This window comes from Rhincodon typus, chromosome 2 (assembly GCF_021869965.1).
Source record: "Rhincodon typus isolate 14 chromosome 2, sRhiTyp1.1, whole genome shotgun sequence".
Classification (NCBI taxonomy): domain Eukaryota; kingdom Metazoa; phylum Chordata; class Chondrichthyes; order Orectolobiformes; family Rhincodontidae; genus Rhincodon; species Rhincodon typus.
This window is the reverse complement of record NC_063333.1, coordinates 47341180-47358536: the sequence shown is the minus strand read 5'-3', so window position 1 is coordinate 47358536 and position 17357 is coordinate 47341180. Positions and strand designations below refer to the sequence as shown.

General features: G+C 38.6%; 2 protein-coding genes across 2 annotated transcripts in view; one reads left to right on the top strand and one right to left on the bottom strand.

The window, feature by feature from the left end:
• dus3l (dihydrouridine synthase 3-like (S. cerevisiae)) overlaps positions 1 to 10402 on the top strand; it is a 39769-nt gene extending 29367 nt beyond the window's left edge. The window contains exons 11-14 of the mRNA XM_048613053.1: positions 456 to 534; positions 9356 to 9544; positions 9648 to 9776; positions 10101 to 10402. Coding sequence (XP_048469010.1) covers positions 456 to 534; positions 9356 to 9544; positions 9648 to 9776; positions 10101 to 10173 — 470 coding nt within the window. The 3' untranslated portion in view covers positions 10174 to 10402. The remainder of the gene's footprint in view (positions 1 to 455; positions 535 to 9355; positions 9545 to 9647; positions 9777 to 10100) is intronic.
• Positions 10403 to 13383: 2981 nt separating this feature from the next.
• Positions 13384 to 17357, bottom strand: part of sri (sorcin) — a 44450-nt gene continuing 40476 nt past the window's right edge. Inside the window, exons 7-8 of the mRNA XM_020509806.2 lie at positions 15142 to 15200; positions 13384 to 13754 (exon numbers count right to left, since the gene is read on the bottom strand). Of these exons, the coding sequence (XP_020365395.1) occupies positions 13728 to 13754; positions 15142 to 15200 (86 nt within the window). The 3' untranslated portion in view covers positions 13384 to 13727. The remainder of the gene's footprint in view (positions 13755 to 15141; positions 15201 to 17357) is intronic.

The following is a 17357-nucleotide window of genomic DNA, read 5'->3' as shown; positions in this document are numbered from 1 at the left end:
TAATGTTTGATTCATCAATGAAAGATTCAATTTTCAGTTTCTCAAATAGCCTTACACAGATAATCATGACCACATCATCATGGCTATGATGGTATGCCTTACTACAGTACCTGATCTTACAGGGTTCTGCCTTCAGATCTGTGGCTGTCTGCTCAATCTTTTTAACAACTGAACAAAATACTAATGCAGTAGTGTATATATTCCACTGTTTAAGATACCGACCCAGAATCAAGAGAAAATCTATGCGGATCTTTGACTGTGTGACGGGGGAAAGAAAGCATTTATGTTTATAAACCCCTGATTGTAAAATTAAGTTCTTTACATGTAGTGGTAATGGTTGTAATTGGCTATAGCAGCTACTTTAGCACTTTGCCAATGCATTTGAATTAAAAGTTCATTATTTGTTTATAGATCATTTGTGCCCAGTATGTAACCAAAATATTAATCTTCTACAGGAAACGGTGATATACTGTCATTTGAAGATGCCAACAGAGCTAAGGCAACAACTAGTGTTTCTGGAATTATGATTGCAAGGTGTGTAATCTATACAGTAATACAATAGGTTGCTGTTCTGCATTAGAACTTCAACTAAAGCTGAGAAGCCCTTCACTCTTCAACACTCCGTCAGTTTCTGAAATGCCACTCTAACATCACTTGTGTCGACTGTATGCATAACAGAGGCAATGCTTATTTATTTGGTGTGCTTGGAATCAAATTTCTGTCAGTAGAACACACATGACGTTCCATGCTTTATGATATAGTTCATTTACATTGGGAATAATTTTGAAAGCTTTCAAACAGCTCATACTGACAAGAAAAACTGCTGAAATTATAAGAAAACTTTCAGTTAATCATATGGCCAAATTAATTGAGTAGGAGGCTGTCTAAGATTAACTATGTTAAGAGCTGTAAGGAAGCCTTGTGCAGTCTTGCTTAAATTACTTTTAACGCATTTCTGAAATTAGAGGAATGTCTTTCCCATCAAAATCATCCCCAAATAAAGATACCTGTCTTCCCCAAACTGGCAGTATTGGGTGCCCAAGAATTGATACCAGAAGCTGGGCATTATCCTAAATAGTTCCTTTTTGTCTCATAACTGACAGGACAATTATTGTACTCTGGATATGTGATTTTAAGGAAATCCAAAAGAATATCTACTTTATGGTGATTTTCTTTTGAGATATCAATGAGTGTGGTTCCCTATACATGAATTTGTAAGCCTCACAAAAGTTTTGAAGGCAGATGAGAACATGAGCTCCAGCTGATGCTAACTTAGATCCAAATGTTGTACTGCCCAGTCAACTAGAGTCATAGAGTTATACAGCACAGACACAGACCCTTTGGCACAACTCATTCATGCTGACCAGATATCCTAAACTGATCCAGTCCCATTAGCCAGCATTTGGCCCATATTCCTCTAAACCGTTCCTATTCATGTAGCCATCCAGATGCCTTTCAAATGTTGTAATTGTACCAGGCTCCGCCACCTCGTCTAGCAGCTTGTTGCATACATGCATCACCCTCTATGTGGAAAAAGTTACCCCTCAGGTCTCTTAAATCTTTCCCCTCTCACTTTAAATCTATGCCCTCTAGTTTTGGACTCCCATACTCTAGGAAAAAGACCGATCAGTTAATATTAGTTAGGTAATTATTTTTTCTGGTTTGTGTAGTTCTTGTTGTGATAGCCTCATTGACCTGTTGGAATCCGTTGCTGAACCATATTGTCCCTAGTGACTTTGGAATTGATTTCTATTTACCAAACTGCTCCCTGCCAGATTGGAAGAACTTCGGAATACACTCTAAGGGGCAAAACTTGGTCTCCTTTTGGGAAATAAGACAGTGCAAGTGACTGAGATTTTAGTGGGGGACCAGTGACCACAATTGTATTAGTCTTAAGATAGTTACGGAAAAGGATAGGTCTGGTCGACTAGTTAAAGTTCTAAATTGGGGCAAGGCCAATTTTGACAGTATGAGACAAGAACTTTCAAAAGTTGCCGGGGGGAGGCTGTTAGCAGGTAAAGGAACGTCTGTCAATTGGGAGGCTTTCAAAAGCAAGATAATGAGATTTCAAGGTAAGTATGTTCCTGTTAGAGTGAAGGGCAAAGCTGGTAAGAGTAGGGAATACTGGATAACTATCGATATTGAGGCTCTGGCCAAGAAAAAGGAAGAGGCATGTGTCAGGTATATGTCAGGACAACAAGGACATCTATGTCAGACTCCTTGTCGTTGACTACAGCTCTGTCTTCAACACCATTATCCCCTCCAGACTGATCTCAAAACTCCGAGACGTAGGTCTCAGCTCTGCCCTCTGCCATTGGTTCCTCAGCTTTCTGACCCACAGACCGCAAACAGTGTAGATAGACACTGCATCTCCTCCACGATAACACTCAATACTGGAGACCCCCAACGATGCATTCTCAGTCCCCTATTATACTCCATGTACACCCCATGACTGTGTTGCCAAATTCCAAACGAACGCCATCTAGACATTTGCTGACGACACCACCATAGTAGGATGGATATCAAACAATGACGGCTCGAAACACAGAAAGGAGCTAGAGAGTTTGGTGATGTGGTGCAATGAGAACAAACACTCTCTCAATGTCAAAACTAAAGAACTGATCATTGGAAAGAAGGGAGGAAAACATGCTCCCATCTGCGTCAATGGAGCTAATGTTGAGAGGGAGGAGAGCATCAAGTTCCTGGGAGTGACGATAACTGACAACCTGTCGTGGGCTTCCCATGTAGATGCGTGGGAAGAAGGCACAGCAATGCTGCTTCTTCAGGCAGCTTGAGAAATTTGGCATGTCCACAAGGTCCCTCACCAACTTTTACCGCTGCACCATTGAAAACATACTATCAAGGGGAATAACCGCCTGGTATGGCAGTTGCTCTGCCCAGGACTATAAGAAATTATATAAGGTTGTGTGCACAACCCAGACCATCATGGAAGCCAACCTTCCATCCATGGACTCCATTTACACGGCCCTTTGCCGTGAAAGGCTGCCAACATCATCAAAGACCCATCACAGCCCGGCAATGCTCTCCTACAACCTCTTCCGTCAAGCAGAAGATACAGAAACTTTAACGCACGCACCAGCAGGTTCAAGAAAGCTGCTTCCCTGCCATTATTAGACTGATGAATTGACTCTCTAACTTCAAATAATGCTGATCTTGCTAATGTTGATCTTGCTTATCGCACAGGGCTTGTGCTGCAACTCGTATGCCTCTGTCTTTTTTTTCACCCTATGATCTGTATGTCCTTGCATACTATGATCTGGCTGTACTGCTTATAAACAAAGCTTTTCACTGTATTTGGGTACACATGACAATAAATCAATCAAATCAAAGGTGTAGGACAGCTGAGATCAAGTGAAGCCCTTGAGGAACATAGGGACGTGTACGACTTTAAGAGGGAAATCAGAAGGGCAAAAAGGGGACATGAGATAACTTTGGCAGATAAGGTGAAGGAGGATCCACAGAGACTCTACAATTATATTAAGGACAAAAAGTAATTTAGGGAGAGAATAGAGCCCCTTAGAGATTGAGGCCATCTATATGTGGAACCACAGGAGATGGGTAAGATCCTAAACAAATATTTTTTGTCAGTATTTACTGTGGAGAAAGACATAGAAGCTAGGAAACCCAGGGAAATAATAGTGATGTCTTGAAAAGCATCCAAGTTACTGAAGTCTTAAAATGCATAAAGGTAAATAAATCCCAGGACCTGATCAGGTGTATCCCAGGTCATTGTGGGAAGCTAAGGAAGAAATTGTGGGGCCCCTGGCAGAGATATTTCTATCATCTTCAGCCAGAAGACTGGAGGGTGGATAATTTAGTGCCATTCTTTAAGAAAGATGGTAAGGAAAAGCCAGGGAACTACAGACCAGTGAGCGTGACGTCAGTGGTGGTAAGTTGTTGGAGGGGATTCAGAGAGGCAGGATCTCTTAAGTATTTGTAAAGGGAGGGACTGATTAGGGGTAGTCAGCGTGACTTTGTGCGTGGAAAATTGTGTCTCACAGACTTGATTGAGTTTTTTGAAGAGGTGACCAAGAAGATAGATGAAGGAGGAGTGGTAGATATTGTCTATGTGGACTTTAGCAAGGTTTTCGACAAGGTTCTGCATGGTAGACTGGTTTGTGAAGTTAGATCACGTGGGATCCAGGGAGAGCTAGTCAATTGACGACCAAATTGGTTTGATGGTAGGAGGCAGTGGTTGGTGGTAAAGGTAGTTTAGTCTGGAGACTTGTGACCAGTGATGTGCCACAATATTAGTGCTGAGTCCACTGTTACTTGACATTTACGTAAACGATTTGGATGAGAATATAGGAGGCGTAGTTAGTAAGTTTGTGGAATTGGTGGTATAGTGGACAGGGAAGGATGTTATCTAAGAGTACAATAGGATTTTGATTAACTGTGCCAGTGGGCCAAGGAAGGGCAGATGGAGTTTAATTTAGAGAAATGTGAGGTGTTGCATTTTGCTAAGACAAACTAGGGCAGGACTTAAACAGTTAATGGTCGGGTCTTGGGGAGTGTTGTCAAACAGAGGGACCTAGGGATGCAGGTATGTAGTTCTTTGAAAGTGGCGTCACGAGTCGAGAGGTGGTGAAGAAGACTTTTGGCATGCTTGTCTTCATAGGTCACAGCATTGAGTAGGGCTTGGGACATCATGTTACAGCTGTACAAAACATTAGTAAGGCAGCATTTGGAGTACTGCATACAATTCTGGTTGCCCTACTGTAGGAAGGATGTTATTAAACTGGAAAGGATGCAAGAAAAATTTACAAGGATGTTACCAAGACTGGAGGGTTTGAGTTATAAGGAGAAGCTCGATAGGCTGAAACATTTTGTTCCCTGGAGTGTGGGAGGCTGAGGGTGATCTTGTAGAGGTTTATAAAAACATGAGGGGCATAGATAAAGTGAATAGCCAAGGTCTTTTCCCCAGTGTAGGGGAGTCCAAAACTACAAGGCATAGGTTTAAGGATGAGAGGGCATAAAATTTAAAAGGGACCTGAGGGACAAAGTTTTCACACAGAGGGTGGTGTATTTGTGGAATGAGTTGTCAGGGGAAGTGGTAGAAGTGAGCACAATTACAACATTTGGACACCTACGTGGATAGGAAATGTTTAGAGGGATATGGGCCAAATTGGATTAGTTCAGTTTAGGAAAACTCATTGGCATGGACAAGTTCGGCTTAAGGGCCTGTTTCCGTGCTATACGACTTGCTGTTATCAAACTTTTGAATGGACTTCTCAAATGATGATGTTAATCTCTCCCTCTGCACCTTCTCTGCTGCTGTGACACTGTATTCTGCACTCTGTTCTGCTACGCCGATGCATTTTGTATGGTATGATCTGCCTGCATAGCATGCAAAACAACACTTTTCACCGTATCTTGGTACATGTGAAGACAAATAAAATCAATCAAATTAATCAATCAATCATAACTGTATAAGCCATATTTTTATTCGTGCATACAAATGTTCAATTTTTTATGGTGACAATTGAGTCAGGAATAACTTATTTTTAAAAGAAACTAAGAAAAAGGAATTGAGTAGGTCATACACCTCCGCATATCTGCTTTTTAACAAAGTAAAAAAATTGCTGGAAATACTCAACAAATCACCCAGCATTTGTAGAGAGAAACAAGATTAATGTTTCAGGTTGTTGTATCTTGACAGAATTCTTGTTCAAACAGACCAAAACTGCACACAGCACTTCAGGTTGGCTGTCAATTACAGCTAGAATTCCTTGTACTCCTAACTCCTTGCAATAGAGACCAACGTGCTAATTGCCTTCCCAATGCTTGTTGTATCTGCATGCTACATTTGTGTTTCTTAAGCAAGTACACACAAGTCCTTCTGAACGTCAACATTTCCAAGTTTAAATAGCCATTTAATAGCAAAGAACTTGAGAATTGCTGAGAAAAGACAATATTTGTCTCGTACTCATTCAGAAAATTTGCAAGAATACTAATGTAAGAGGAAACCAACCTTACACTGAGAAGAATGTGCTGATTGGTTGGCAAATGGACTGGCAGAGTCATTGCCATGAACAATGAACCAGTTAGATTGTGACTGACAGTTGACTGCCAAACTGTTTAAATTTAGATCAAACAGGATCAAAGCAATGAATGAGGAATGAATTAGAGAATTGATATTTCTTCTTTTGTTCACATGCACAATGTATGTACATAAAGAACAGGGCCCTGTATAATTAATGTATGTGGTTTCTAGTATTCACATTTACACACATTGACGACCAATTTAACATTGTCAGGCAGGTTTGCAATGTAATTGTGTAAGTCTCAGTACACTCGGGATTATTTAGCAAATGCTGTCCAATGCAGAATTGTTTTTAATGCATTGACCATTTTGCATTTGCAAAATAGGTTGGGTGGATACTGTTCGTACTTTGCCCGCTTCCAACAGTTGAAGGGTCAGGCTTCTAAAATGATCCTCCATTCTTTGGGATGTATGGCCTACCTATCTACCATCAATCTGGCACTGAAATTCATACAACACATTATTCATTTGTCTGACAGCTGAACACCTTTTTGAAAGCAGCCTCTTGTTAGCAGAGAACACTACTTGGATAGCAGCATGAAAATAGCTGTTCACCTGTTGCTCAAACATTTAAGCTTGTTCACCAGCCTGCACAATTTACAGCGAGAAATTCTGATCAAGGTAGCTTTATCTCTCAGGATGATCTTGATGCATCCATGCATCAAGTCAGCATGGTGAGCAAGTGCTAAGAAAGCTTAAACTCCAAATGTAGTATCAGTACCCATTGTAATCCTATGACCGGACAACCTGTGAATTGTCCTGCTGAATACAAGACAAAAAGCTCGGAAAAGTGTAAATTTCAGAAAACAGACCAGTTTTATGCCTTTTTAAAAAGATTCAGCTTTTCTATTCTTGCAGAGCAAATAACGTCACACTTCCCCACTTCATATTCCATCTTCCACTGTTGTAATCTCTCGTGATAAGTCTGTATCTCTTTGCTGCATCTTTGGGTGGTCCTTACATTAACATCTAGCTTTGTAGCATCAGCAAATTTAGATACATTGCTGTCTGCTCTCAATTCTCAAAGTCATTTGTGTGGGTTGTAAGTAGTGGAAGGCCTAGCCCTGCCCCTTACAATATTCCACCAGTCACTGCATGCCTAATTAAAAAATCTTTTAAAATACTGTATTTATCCCTACTCTTTGCTCTCTATCTGATAGCCAGTCCTTTAACTATGGTAATATTACCCCAACTCCATTAACCATTATTTTGCATATTAATCTTTTGCCTTTTGGAAATCCAAACACATTACGTTAATTGATTCTTCTTTATGTACATAGATACATAGCCACGTCTTAATTTTGTCAAAAATGATTTATCTTCATCAAAATCATGTTGACTTCATATGCTGTTTATGATTTTCTAAGGGCAGTTAGGGCTGGGCAAGAAATCTTGGGATTGTCAGAGCTGGTACCAATTTCAATAAGTGCTTTGTTCCGCCTCTAAGGGATGAACATTTACTTCAGCTATTTTATTTTTGCTTTCCAAAGAACTACGTAAAAAAAAATTAACTCTATTTCTGTCCATTGATACTGCCAGATCGGATGTTTTCCAGCTCTATCTTTTATTTCAGATCTCTAATTCACTTCAGCTATACCTCTTACTCTACGCTTGTAAATGATTTTAGTTTTTATATTCCTGGCTCGTTTAAAAATGGAGAAGTATAGAATGAGTAAAGTTTTTTGGACTCTTGCTTGTTTCTAAAATACTCTCAAACTTCAGTATTACTACAAATCTTTGCCAAATTATAATTTTCAGTCTTAATATGGAATTCACTTGTATTATGGTCACTCTTCTTTGCAGATTACAGAGTAACCCCACCTAACGGTATAATACTAGATCCAAAATAACTTTATGCCTAGTTGGTTCCACAATGTATTCTAGTAAATTGCCACCAAAGCCTTCTATAAACTCATATTTGACAATTTGGTTGGTTCAGTCTATCTAAAGAATAAGGACCCCCACAATTATTACATTGCCATTGTTACACTGTTCAGGTACATCTTCCTTGATGCTCTGTGCAATGACATCAGTATTGTTGTGGGCTGGGGGCTGAAAAGAATATTCCAACCAGTGTTTCCTACTCTTCCTAACATCCAACCATACTCATTCTGTTTCCTAATCTTCTGATTGTGAATTATTTCTCACTACTGACCTTACTTCATCCTTTACAAAACAGGATATGACTATTTTCCTGTTAAGTGATGTCATACTAACTGGTGTAGTGCTGTTTTCTGTTGTGAATAACACTTGCATTTACTATTTTCTCAATTCACTGGGACATTCTGGAATCCAGGAGATTTTGGGAGGATTACAACCAATGTATCCACTGTCTCAGAATCCCTACAGTGTGGAAGTAAAGCAGGCCCTTTGTCCCATTGGGGTCCACACCAACTCTCCAACGAGCATCCCACCCAGACTCATACCCCTACTCTATCCCCATAAACCTTCATTTCCCCTGGGAAATCCACCTAACCTACACATCCCTGGATACTATGGGCAATTTAGCTTAGCCATAACCTACACATCTTTGGACTGTGGGAGGAAACCAGAGCACTCAAAAGCAAACACAGGGAGAACAGGCAAACTCCACATAGACAGTCACCAGAGGGTGGAATCAAATCCAGGTACCTGGCGTTGTGAGGCAGCAGTGCTAACCACGGAGCCCGTCTCTACAGCTGTTAGGGAATAGAACAATTTTTAAATGAAAAATCCATGAATGAGGATTTTTTCAATTTATTGATTTCAATTTTGAGCACAGAATACATTCCAGTAAAGTGTCACATAATTGTAGACGATTGCAAATGATGCGAAACCAGATTTGTATCCATTCACTGTTCCTGAGCACTTAAAAACTTATTGAAGACCCTGGAATTGTAGTATGCTTGGCTGAAAGTCTTATTTACTTATTCAGAAGTTTACTATTCTGACATCCATTATTTCCAATCGGTCAAAATTCAACCCCAAATCCAGTATTTTGGGCTGAATTTTAATTTGGTAAATGAGAAAGAAAAGTCAAACTTCGAACAATGTCATTTTTACACACAAAGCTTGGTATTATCTAACATAGATTATAAATAAAGTTGATTTTTAGACTAACATCAGTTTTGATTTGGAATTTTGGTCTAATCTCATCTAGAAAAAAAATGTATACAGGCTTCAAAAATGTTGGAATGAAGATTAAAATATCTGCTGATGAGATTTCTTTGCTGTTGCAGAAGTGACTTTGTATAAGATGCAAAGAAGCAAACGCTATAAAATTTACATTTGTCGTTTAACTTTGAATTACAGAGGGGCACTGATTAAACCTTGGATATTCACTGAGATAAAAGAACAACGACACTGGGATATTTCCTCTCGAGAGAGATTTGAAATTCTGCAGGATTTTAGAAATTATGGGCTAGAGCACTGGGGATCTGATACACAGGGAGTAGAGAAGAGCAGAAAATTCCTCCTGGAGTGGCTATCATTCTTGTGCAGGTAAAGGTTTGCAGACTGGTGTTGAAGAATTGCCAACATACTTCAATTGAAGTCATTAACAAATAGACCAACAATTATTTTTCCTCCTTTACTTTCGTTCCAGGTATATTCCAATAGGTCTTCTAGAACATGTACCTCAGAAAATCAATGAAAGGCCTCCTTATTATTTAGGTAGAGATTATTTGGAAACTCTAATGGCTAGCCAAAATGTATCCGATTGGATTAAAATAAGGTAAGCTCAGATGCTGTTTCAATGTTAAAGACTTGATCAGTTACTTTTCTTTGAAAATGACTTGACATGTAAAGTCTTTGCCTGGATCCAAATATAAATGCTTATTATAGAAGTCAAGTAAACTAACACATTGCTTAGCCAATTTTTTTTAAAACTAGTCTCAACATCAGCCTTCCATTTGAAAAAATGAGGCACTGTAATGTTTCTCTTGATTTTTACAGGATTACAGTTTAATAAAAGATAGTTGAACTTGTGTTTTTAAAAGTATAAAAACTTGTGCATAATCACTTATTCTAAGACTTGTGAATTTTACCTTGATTTTAGTGAAATGCTGTTGGGACCAGTTCCTCCTAATTTCAGTTTCCTGCCTAAACATAAAGCAAATTCCTACAAGTGAGAATGATGCCCGACAGCAGAAGCTGCAAGAAACCTGACTTTTTCACCTGACAACTTCAGTATTGAATTCACATTATGATTATTATAAACGCATGAAAATAAAATGCATCAACTGTGGATCAGAGGGGATGGGCAACTACTTACAATGTATCGGGTCTTACACATTGGCCTGTTGTAAAATCTATGTACTCTTGAAATTTTTAATAAATATTGATATTGCTTTGTTTCTATATTTTGTTTTCCAGAATTCTGCTCATAGATTACTAGGTATTTGTGGCTATTTTATAATCTTTTTGTACTGCACAATCCATTGAATTTTATATTTTGCTTCTTTGAGTGGACGTGGGATGAAGATTTCTTGCTTCCAGTATGGTGTCAGGGGTGGCTCAAAATTCACACATTTGTAATCATTTATGAGGAATGGAGATGAAGTTGGCTTCTGCGCTTTTGTTTGAACAATGCCGCTGCACTTGTACGGTGTAGAAATTGTTAAAATTGGAGGAACTGAAATACAGTTGTTACTGTTGCCTTTAATGTTCATTTCCGTTGCTGGAGAACTTTGTTCAGGGGAGTTGGGATCATCTTTGCTAGTGAGGACATCCCAGAAGGAGGGATAGAGGGGTACTGGTAATTCATAATGGAACCATTCTAAATGTCCGTAAGTTCTTATACCAGGGAGCATCTTTGTTAGGTGTCTTTCAGCATGAGCTGAGCATATGAGTGATGAGTTTGCAGACACTCTTTCTTCGTTCATGTTGCTGGTCTCATTGGTGTCATCTGAAAACTTTGAAGAGTTAAATTCTTGTTCAGACACAGAGGGATGATCTCTGTGTATCACCAATGTTGATAATCCAAATGCACTATTTGTTTCCTTCAGTAAAATGGGTAGGAAACCCACCTTAACTTGTTTATGGAGAAATCTTCTGGTTTGTGAATAGGAGTGATTCAACAGCATTCTTCTTGTGTCCATATTACTCTTTCACAAATGCTTTAGGACTTCATTGAAGAATGGTGGAATTTGACAATTAATGATTTGCTTTCTTTCCCAGGCATTCATTTCTTAGATTTTCTCTAGATATTTATTTCTGCTTCTGCAGAATCAGTTCTGGAATATAGAATAGTTACTGCAGAATTTTGTTTACATTCTTTACAACTATTACATCATAGAAGCTTGTGATTCCATACTGAATCAAACGGTAGTTCTGAGGAAGGGTCATCGGACCCGAAACGTTACTCTGATTTTTTTCTTCACAGATGCTGCCAGACCTGCTCAGCTTTTCCAGCAACTTCTGTTTTTTGTATCCATGCTTTAAGTAGATGTTAAGAGAGTGCTATCTGAAAGTTGACCAGTCTTTAAATTCTTCTATCATCTGGTAATTACAATCAACTGCCTTTGCTGTAGCCAGTGCCTTCAGCTGTTTGTATCGTATGAATAGAATTGGCTGAAGACTGGCATCCGTGCAGCTGGTGGCTGCTGGAGGAGTTTGAGATGAATCATCCATTCAGTACTAATGAGGATTATTGCAAATCCTTCAGCCTTATTCTTTGCACTGATGTAATCGGCTCTCCCAATCATTAGGATGAGGATGAGAACATATAAGTTGCCTAAATTGTTTGTTACATTTCAGTGGAATGTGGCATTACTACAGAACTTAAGATCTGATCTGTTGGTTGTGGAATCTTAGCGCTGTCTGTCACTTGCTGTTTTGCATGCAACTAGTTCTGTGGTGTAGCTTCACCAGGTTGATACTTACTTTTGTTGCTGCTCCTGCTGTACCCTCCTGCACTCATCATTGATGGGAATGGTAGACTGTGGATATGCAAGGCCAGGAGGTTGCAGATTGTGCTGGAATGTAGTGCAGCATCTTATGGACGCTCAGTTTTTAAATTGTTAGATTTAAAAATTAGATATTGAACGTCGATCCTATTTCACATAATGATGATGATTACACAACATGATGAGTCCAGTTAAGTTTCAATAGTAATTAACACCTATTGAGGCCCTGTTCAGGCTTCAGGTAATTAATTGAAGTCACCCAGTGAGCTACCTTATTAATCTTTTCACCAAACTACTGAATTTTAAACTCTTAAAATGGAGAAAGAAGAAAGTTACCAGTTTTATTCTCATATTGTCACTAAATTGCTGAATCCACTTGGGAGGACCAAACAAAGCACCTGAAGCAGCAGTATTACACTGGCGGACCATTCCTGCCACTGGACATTCTCAAAATTGGGGACCTGCAGATTACAAGCCAACCCTGATATTAAGTGATGTTTGGAGGCTGCAGTTCAATTTTCTCTTGAGCTCTACTTATTAACATGGGTGATTTCCTCAAGGCTGCGGGACCATGCTGAGGAAGCCTAAGTCATGTAATAGTAGCAAATGTTTTTTTTAAAAAAAAAAAATGGACCTTGCACTGTTTTTACATCCTCTGAAGTATGGAAGATACAAAATCAACTTTTGACTTAGTTTATTCAGGTCCTCAGTAACCATAGCAGTGGTTCCTAAAAGGGACAACATAAAAATGCTGCTTGATAGCTAAGTTGAAAAGCTTTTACTTCAGCTGGTTTTTCATTAGATTAATATCACGTATGGGCACTAGAGACTCCCCTCCCCTCCCTGATTTTAAGAACCACACAAGTGGCTGAATCTAGAGTTAAGATCCGAGTTCCGAGGAAGGGTCACTCGACCCGAAATGTTAACTTTGATTTCTCTCCACAGATGCTGCCAGGCCTGAAGTTTTCCAGCAATTTCTGTTTCTGTTTCTAATTTATAGCAGCCACAGTTCTTTCGGTTTTTATTAGAGTTGAGATCTATTTTATGTGACTTTTTTTTGCAACAAAAACTGACTTTTTGGCACAATTCAATCTTTAGCTCAAATATCTCAATTTAAAATCATAACTGACAGTACAGCCATTCCTTGGTACTATGATTAGGCTGAAACTTTAATCTCTTTCGCTATTCTGGAAGAGAGAGTGCTCAAACCTAAAATCTTCTGACTCAATGCCAGATAACCAACAGTCAAATAAGTACCTGGTGAGAGGCATTATAGATGCAGTGTAAAAGATACCCAACATGTCCACATACTTATGCATAAATTAGGAAGATCATTGATGTAAATGTCATCTGGCAAAGCAGGATGTTTTTTGTTCTACGATGAATTCTAATGCTAAGCATACTTTAATTATTACAGACCAAACACATGCAACATTTGGGTTTGTACTACATATGTATTAGAAATCAATACCATCATTAAGGAAGCTACATCTTTTGTACTCATAAGCTTGCAAAAAAATTCAATATCAAACCAAGCATTATTTGGCAGGTCAGTACAAAAATCAATATCCATCATTATTTTAAAAAATTAACTGGTTTAACAGCAGTTTAGTGCAGCATTATATAATCAGCCAAAACTCTCATTCCGGATCATGCACTTCTCTTTACATACATATTGTATAACATTGCATAACTTTGCAGCTGGTTATTAGATTGGGCACTCAAAAAGAGATTAGGTTCTTTTGGAAACTACAGTTTTCTTTTCAATCCTGGTTCAGTTAAATAGTCATGGTGCACATGATGAACTGAAAAAGAAATTGCAAAATGTTTATTAACTTTCACTCAATTGCAAATCAAACAAAATTAAACAACTACAAATCTTTCCTTTTACAGTTGACTCTTGTTGTGATGCTTTCCAGGACCTTACTCAATGACTTATGAGCCTTGACAGTGGATGGTGGTAATCTGTGCAATCATGGGAGAATTAGAGCAAAGGCCAGTTTTGTGCAATGTGTCCAGCAGTAGTATCAGATTAGCAAGCTCGAACCAAAATCATGGCTGATTGCATTGCTCCACTTGCTGAGGTGGAGATCAGATAGTTTAGCAGCTGAAGGATTCAACTTTGGATTTGCATTTGTTCCTCAAACTCTTTTCACAGAGTAAGTTTTAAACAAGTGATTGTGAAAGACTACCTCATGAATTGGTATCTCTGCTGAAGGTTGGAACTTACTCAAAACCACTGAGTGCAGAATTACACTATGATATTCCAACAGGAGAAAATAATGATGTTGGTGAAATGGCAAATCTAAGATATTAGTTTTACCATGAATGTCTCAATGTTTTCAAGTAGGGTAACATTTCAACATTGTCCATTAAATATTCTGTTAAATAATTTAGAAAACATATTTTATCTCATTTGTGCATTAAGAAAGGATTCCTCAGTCTTTTGTTCACAACTTGTAGGAGACTCCATCAAAGCCAGTTATTGCTTATCCTAAGAACTCACTGACATGTTAGGACATTTCAGGAGCAATTTATCAACTACAACATGTGGCTGAGTCTCACAGAATACCTTCCAGGGTAGGGGTGCCAGCCTCTAAATGCCAGTCATGAACTAGTGGTGTTATTAACAACTATTCAGCAGTTTTTAATGGAGAGGATATTTAAGAAGTAGCAACTGACTGAATGAAATAGAGAAGGGGTCAGATATAGAATAGATAACATGCAGATGCTGAAGATAAAGCTTCTTATTCCTTGACAGGGTAGAGAAGATGGGAAATGGTGCCTGACGACAAGATTATGGTTGCCATAGATGAAAATATGCTCGACAGCACAACTGTTAAGCTGCAGCCTGCCTGCTTTTCAATGTTTGGCAACTAGGTATATAGATTTAAACGATGACTGTCATGGCAATTAAAAAGGAAGCTATTTTCCATAGAAACACAGTCATCAGAAAATGATCATAATTACATGTTGAACCATACACTTTAAATAAATGAAAATAATTATACATTAGATCTCTACTACTAAAGCTCCCTTTATTAATTGTGTTTGAGTCCCAAAGAAACATCGCAGAATCCTTAACCAGCTGAAAATAACATTCAAGTCAAACACAAGTCCCCAATTACATTACTTTTAACACCTGATTGCTATCTTATTCTCTAAATATAAAACACAAATTTTTGTACTCACATCATCGTATGCAAAATTAACAACTCCTTGTTGGGAAGCATCTCGTCTTCTGAAGGCCTCTGATGGGAAACAAACCAGAACACGCATGATCAGTATCAAAAATTCATGATTTACAATGTATGTAATTTAGCTATGTATATGCTAGTGTATGAGCACTTAGCCTCGAATAGGAGTTTCCAAATTTAAACAGGACTCTCCCTTAAAATTGTGTTTTGTCCTATGTTGTATAGACCAAAAGGATTTTATTTTGTCAGCCAATGATGCATTAGTAAAAACAGAAACAACATAAATAGCATGGAACCACTACTTAATTTATTCACAGGATGTAGGTGTCACTGGCCAGGCCAGTGTTTATTGCCCATCCCCAATTGCCCAGAGGACAGTTAGGTGTCAACCACATTGCTGTGGATCTGGAGTCATATGTAGGTCCAGACCAAGTAAACACAACAGTTTCCTTCCCTAAAAGATGTGAACCAGATGGATTTTTCCCTGACAGTAGTTTCATAGTCATCATTAAATACATTATTCCAGATTTACCGATTCAAATTCTACCATCTTCCATAGTACGATTCAAACCCAGGTCCCCATAATTAACAGTCCACCTCCCCTTAAGAACTGTTTGGAATGCCATGAAAGTGCTATGCTAAGGAATAGCCAAGTAATGTTATGCAAGTAGAAGATGCTTCAAATTCTGAAAGAACTCTCACAAAAACCTTATTATCACATACACTTAAAACATACAAATTAGTATTAAGATATCTTTGTCTACTATTTCAAATAACTATGCCTTTGTCACATGGTTGAAGAGGAGGCTTTGTTTCAAAAGTCAAGAAACCATAAAGGCACCTCAAACCTAAAAAGATGACAATGTAATTATCTAAACAGCAGAAACTTTAATTAAAGCACAAGAACAGGTTCAACAGACTGATTCCCAAGATGGCAGGACAAATTGAATCAACTTGGCTTGCATTCACTAGAGTTTAGAAGAATGAGTTGATCTTAGCAAAACTCAAAATTCTAACAGCTGGTCGCAAATAGTTAAACTTATTTTGCACTTTAGAACCATTAAATTTTTTTGTATGTTGTGGCTAATGCGCAAACATTGAGGCATAAGAAGGACATGGCGTAGCATTATCTGCTTTGATTTATGGCAACAAGAGTCTTAATTTCAGACTGTGTAAATAATTCCCCATACACTGGATCTGTCAGGACCATTCAGCTACGGATCTCACCGTACGTGCACCAAACAGCTGAATTCAAGAGGAGAGGAGAGGAGAGAATAACTTCCAAGTTTTGTTTAAATTTAAATCAGGTAGGTTGACTGGTTAGTCGAGGCATTGCTCTGAGAAATGAACCAGGGAATGCGGTTGAACTGAAACAGGTACAATGCGTATACGTAGTCAGAACATTCAAACTGGTGCATGCATCCATGGCAATGCCTCTTTCAAACAGAGTCCACTTGCTAAATTCAGCACTCTCTTCTTAGTATAACATGTTGTTTCACTTTCCACTTGCACCCTTCAAGACAATTCGCAAAAGATGTACAGTCAACAGAATGGATCTACTTTCAGAATACTCAGGTTTTGTCCGACTAAATGACAGAAGACCAAAAGTTTGGGATGTTTCCTGGTGATGGCATAGTGTTAACGTCATTCACAACCCCTCAAAAACTAAAGCAGTCTTAGCTCACAGGCAGGAATATTCAGATTTGGGCTAATAAGTTCTACATAACATTTATACGACACAAGTGCTAGGTGGCAACTATTTCCAATAAGAGATGCTGACAAACTTGATGCTCAACATTATTACCATTGCTAAATACCTAGTCACCAACAAACTTGAGCAGAAAATTAATTAAATCTGCCAAATAAATATCGTACCAACAAGAGCAGATTGAAAGCCTTCACTCGTACCTAGTCTCCTAACTCCCCAAAACCTATCCACCTACAAGACACATGTTCAGAGTGTAATGGAATGTTGTCCATTTGCCTGGACGAGCATAGATCAAGCAACACTCGAGCTTGACACCATCCAGGACAAAGCCACTGGCTTGATTGCCACGCACCTTGTTTCTTAGTCTATACACCAGTGGCAGCAATATGTATCACATACAAGATGCATTGTAGCAACTCACCAAAGTCCCTTTGACAACATCTTAGAAACCAAAAACTATTACCATCGAGAAGGGCAACAGATGTTTGGGAACATTACTTCCA